Source organism: Nematolebias whitei, chromosome 20, assembly GCF_014905685.2.
Source record: "Nematolebias whitei isolate Nwh7 chromosome 20, NemWhi1, whole genome shotgun sequence".
NCBI classification, from domain to species: domain Eukaryota; kingdom Metazoa; phylum Chordata; class Actinopteri; order Cyprinodontiformes; family Rivulidae; genus Nematolebias; species Nematolebias whitei.
Window position 1 is genome coordinate 36,982,934 of NC_056517.1, and position 5,196 is coordinate 36,988,129.

General features: G+C 41.5%; 1 protein-coding gene across 1 annotated transcript; it reads right to left on the reverse strand.

Moving 5' to 3' along the window:
• Positions 1–290: 290 nt before the first annotated feature.
• Positions 291–4,806, reverse strand: LOC119426702 (beta-1,4-galactosyltransferase 1-like). The gene is made up of 2 exons (XM_037694284.1): positions 4,320–4,806; positions 291–1,104 (listed from the first exon to the last, which is right to left on the reverse strand). The coding sequence occupies exons 1-2, from the start codon at positions 4,737–4,739 to the stop codon at positions 436–438; spliced, it is 1,089 nt and encodes a 362-aa protein (XP_037550212.1). The 5' UTR covers positions 4,740–4,806; the 3' UTR covers positions 291–435.
• Between the last annotated feature and the right edge of the window lie 390 nt (positions 4,807–5,196).

Below are 5,196 nucleotides of genomic sequence, written 5' to 3' on the forward strand. Positions count from 1 at the left end.
ATTGAGTGTTGAAATGATTTGGCATCTGATTAAAACGTGATCTGCTCATTATGCGGGATATGATTGAGAACTGTCGGCAAGGTTACAAAATAATAATAACAATAATAATAAAGGCAGAACATTTAATTCTGACATCATGACAACAACGCTGGGAGCAACTTGAGAAATGAACATTCGTTGTCATGACGCTTACATTCAGATCGTGGTCCCCTGGGATCATCAGACATGGCTCCCCCCCCCCCCCCCCCCCCCATCAACAAAACCACCAAGTCAAGCTCTTAAGAATCCCCACTATTACACAATTTACATATATTTAAGTAACACATAACTACACATAAATAGTGTTAAGTACCCCTAACATTTTGTTTAGACTATGAGCCTAAAATTCCAGTGAGGTATTGATAATCTCCAATTTCTGGTTCATTGTTCACTCGTTCAGCTGGCTGGAGCCTGAATATCCACAGTGATGTAAGTGTACAATTTATGCTTCACAGTTTCCTTCACAGAGTACTGAAGGGAGTTAATCCCGTCTGTTTTCATATTCCGCCTGGTTTGGCCAAGTTTGTCAGGATTCTTTGGGTTAGGCTCATTGTGCAGGTCTCTTTGGTGCTTGACCATCTTGTATTTCCCAGTCACGGAATCTGGTCGAGAAACTTGCATCCCACTGTAGACGATTCGACCGTAAATATCGTCGTCCTCGCCACCCCAGCCCCAGTAGGAGTTTGGGAAGCCATTTATCTTCTCAAACTGCTGCTTGGACAGCGATGACACCCCACCGAAGAAGTTTTTGTAGGGCAAGCGGAAGTTAAACTTGTCCATCGCCACAGCCAAGTGTCTGGGCTGGTTGAAACACCTGTACAGGTTACGGTCGTCAAGAGGAACCAGGTCTATGTCCGAGAAAACAAAGCACTCGTAGTCGTAGTCCTTTAAGGCTTCCTTGTATCCTGCGTTCATGAGTTTGGCCCGGTTGAAGACACCGTCTCCATCCTGGTTGATGACATACACCCCATAATCCAGCTGCTGTCGGATCAAGACGGGATGGAGGTAAAAAAGCCAGTGTATCAGGTGCTCGTGGCGATTTCGGAACGGGATGATGATTGCCACCTAAAAAAACAAAAAAAAACAAAAAACAGTTTCATATCATCATTATGTATTAAAATTAGATATGGTCATTATGATTATCATGACAAACAAGGCTTTGAAGGATGTCAGAGGGAAGAGTGGTTCAATTCATTTCAGTTTATTTGTATATCGCCAAGTCAGAACACAAGTCGTCTCAGGGCGCTGTAGAAACATTCATATAAAAAATAAGTTAATAATGTTATTTATCCGAGGAGCAGACTGCTGCGAGTCTTAACTTCATCGCAGACTCATATTGAGCAAGCATGAAGGCGACAGGGGAAAGGAAAAACTCCCTCATGAGGAAGAAACCTTTAGCAGAACCAGGATCAGGACAAGCGGCCACCTGCTTCGCTGGGTTTGAGAGGAATAGATACACAATGGCAGGTCCAGAATCACATGTTCAGATAGAAATAATTTAAAATGTAAACTATTTATTTTTATGCATTTGTAACTATTAATTTTAAGAAATAAGGTCAAATTTTCCTCCAGTAGTCTGAGCCTATGGCAGCATACTTCAATTAAATTCAATACAAAAATACTTCATTAATCCCAAAGGGAAATGAAATGTTGTTGCATCTCATCATCCTCGTTTCATTAAGAGATGTTCTAGATGCTGATGGCTGTAGGCAGGAAGGATCTCTTGTAAAGGACCGTCCCACAGCGGAGCCGAAGAAACTGGATGCAGATGCCGTCCGATCCGTCCACCCAGACTCGGCTGGCCTCTCGGTTCCTCTGGGCTGAACTCCTCCCACAGCAATGGCCACGCCTCCCAACAGCCTGCCGAGCTCCATGGCACTATGGACAGCCGGCTGCAGGTGCCAGGGGAAGATCCCGGTCCTTTTGTCGTCACGAGCCACGTTTCCTGCCATTTCCAGGATCTCAGCAGTCAGACACTCTAGCACAACCGACAGGTAGACGGGAATGCATCTACGGTGCCTCCTTTTCAACTCATTTGAAACTTGGGGTTGTAGCTGAGCTATTATTTGAGCTTTTGAGATATTAATCAGCTGCTCCCAGTTGTTAAAAAGAAAAACAACAAGCAAACACCTTGTTGCCATGGTTACGCATCATAACAAATGTCCAAAACTAAAAACGTTTGAGTAAAAATCCTTCCAGTTGCACATCATTTGGTACCAGAGGAAGCAATCATCTAAAAAAAAAAAAGTGATTTAATCCAGAATAAAGAGGAATTAAAGTTTCCAAAAGCAAAATCTCAGAATGAAAGTAACAGAGCTGCTCCAACATGCTGCCACCCCGAGCAACATAATTTTAGAATAACAAGCCGACTCTAACTATAGGATTTATCAAAAAGGAAAGTCTTAATCCCAGTCTTAAAACTGGACAATGCGTCAGCCTCATGGACAGAAACTGGAAGTTGGTTCCACAAGAGAGGAGCCTGAGAACTGAAACATCTTCCTCACATTCTGATTTTGGAAACTCTAGGAACCGCGAGTAAGCCTGCAGTCTGAGAGCGAAGTGCTGTAAAGCTTAAAAAATAAAAAAAATAAAAACAAATGATGTTGTCTGCATTACAATACAGGACTTGTTGTGTCTGGTTCACTAAAGTCACAAGCAGAACATTTTATTCCGATTCATTTCAATAATTTCCAGCTGGATCATTAAAGTTTATTAAAGTATTCTTATTCTTATTTGCAGTTTAAGGTCAGATATTTCAGTTCAGATGTGGTGCTCCCTTTAAATACATTAAAAATTAGCATACTTTTTAAACAACTATCTACACTTTATGGACAGCGGTTTAGCAACGATTATAGGAAATCATTTAAAGTTTAAATTTACAGCTATTCAAGTTCAAGTCAAGTTTATTGTCATTCACATCACATGTGGTACATGAGGTGGAACGAAATAGCATTTTTATCTGGCTTAGATGATTAATTTCTAACTTGAATTATTCGAGACATTTAGATTATTTGTTCCCCAATGTATAAAGGGACCTTATAGGATAATAAACGGAATCATCTCAGTTATTAAAAGAACTATAAAGACTTTTAATTCTTGATGGAATCCTGAAAAAAGTTTCAAACTGACTAAGAAGAAAAAACTGGTTAAAGTTTACCATAAAAGTTAATGAAAAATCCACAAATAACTCACTAAAAGTGCCAAAACAGGTAAATCAGTCTTAAGAGGAAACTTTACTTGAGGGCAGTGGCAATTTTAGCCTCTTTTTGGGGGGTGCTCAAGCTAGCACCCCTAAATTTTAATTTGGCGCCCTCATTGCATTTATTTATGATTCAATGCAACAACCTGAACAAATTAAAAAGTTAACAGATCATTGTAATACTTGGTTTATTTACATAATGACTTTAATTACTGGATGTCCGACCCCTGAGCTGCTGGCTCTCAGTAACTGTGGCCCCCACGAGCAGCTTAGTTGAACTTCCTGCTGTAGAGGGTGGAACACACTTTATTCCATTTCCAAAACCTAAACTGAGTCTGGACAAATGTAAAAGTTGATAAAGTTGATAAAGTCCTGCGGCCGACCTCATGAGCAGCTGAATACAACAGTGATAAACAGGAAGCACCACATGTTCATCTGTACGAAGGCAACTGCAGGTACGCTTAAAAGTTAAATTAAAGGTTAACGCTTAAAACTAGTTGTGCTTTGTTTTGTGCGTTTTAAATGTAGAAATATGTTGTAACGTCCGGTTATATAAGTTTAGTCTTTGTTTGTTATGATCAGTTAACCCGATTTTGTACAAAGCGTTTATTAGGCTGTGCAATGTAAAGCAGAGCGCTACGTCTGTAGCATCTTAGCTAGCACGTCCGCTACTTCTTGTTGCGCCATTAACTCGAAAGTAGTTACCGAATCAAGTGTTGACTTATGTAGATAAACGTAGATGTTTAACAACCCATTAAAATACATCAAAATGCAGGACAAGGCATATACCAATCACCCCCCCCCCCCCCACACACACACACACACACACCTACACACAACCACCACCATGGTATGCCCCCGTCCCCCCACATTATGAACGCTTCTGATGTCATGGCCACCATGTTGTTCAAGCAAAGAGCCATTGTCAGCAATGGGGGCTATAAGCGCCCCTAAAGGTCAGATTCTAGAACCGCCCCTGCTTGAGGGCCTTTTATTTTTATAGGCTTTCTGAAACGTACAGTCAAGAGCTAATTTACTTAAATGTGACTGAAACGTTTGTTTAAATGTCTGGTGTCTTTACCTTCTGCTGTGAGGTGCAGTCTGGGGGCTTGTAGCGTCCTCCCTCCTGCAGAGGAGGTCCAACAGCATCGATGACCTCCTCCAGACTCTGCTTCTTGAACTCCACATGGAGGGGGCCCACCAGGCCCGGGGGCGTTTCCGGACACTTCTCCAAAGTGTTCTGCGAAGAGGCCATCACTTTGCTCCCCGGGGTCACCTTGGCCTCCTGAGAGCTGTCCCACCGCTTCCACGAGAACTTCATGCTCGTGCTTGTCTGGGTGTCCTGGCTGCTCCTGACGCTCCACACCATCCCCACTCCACTTTCCACGGAGCGTGACACGGCAGCAAAGGCTCGGGAGCCGTTCCCGTACAGAAACAAAGAAAACACCAGCAGGCTGATGAAGACAAAAAGTGACAGCAGAGATAAAAGTATCTTCATCATTATTTTTTTTTTTTATCTTTACTGCCCCAGGAGTTGAGCGCTGTACTCGGAACTGCCCGTTTCCACTTCTGGTGTCAGCATTTCCCTTTGCAAGTCAAACTGGTTTTAAAAACACAAGCAACCAAACCGGTTTGTCCATTTCCGCGTGCAACTTCCTTATTCAACTTAATCAGGCTTCTGTTATTAACTACATATATATTTATTTTTTCCTCATACCTGTATGAGACAATTCTCAGATTGTGACTTTAAATACATTTATCAGTTTATTCTGTTAATTCTTTTTATAAGAATCTTGCATACAAATGCCTCTAGAGACAAATAAATAATGCATTTAAACGGACCAACTTCTCAAACACAACTTTCCCTGAAAATAAGCACGAGTTTAAAGTAAAAGCAAAACTTTAATAATTAGCAGCAATAAAATGATTCGGTTTATAAAGAAAACTTCGGCGCATAC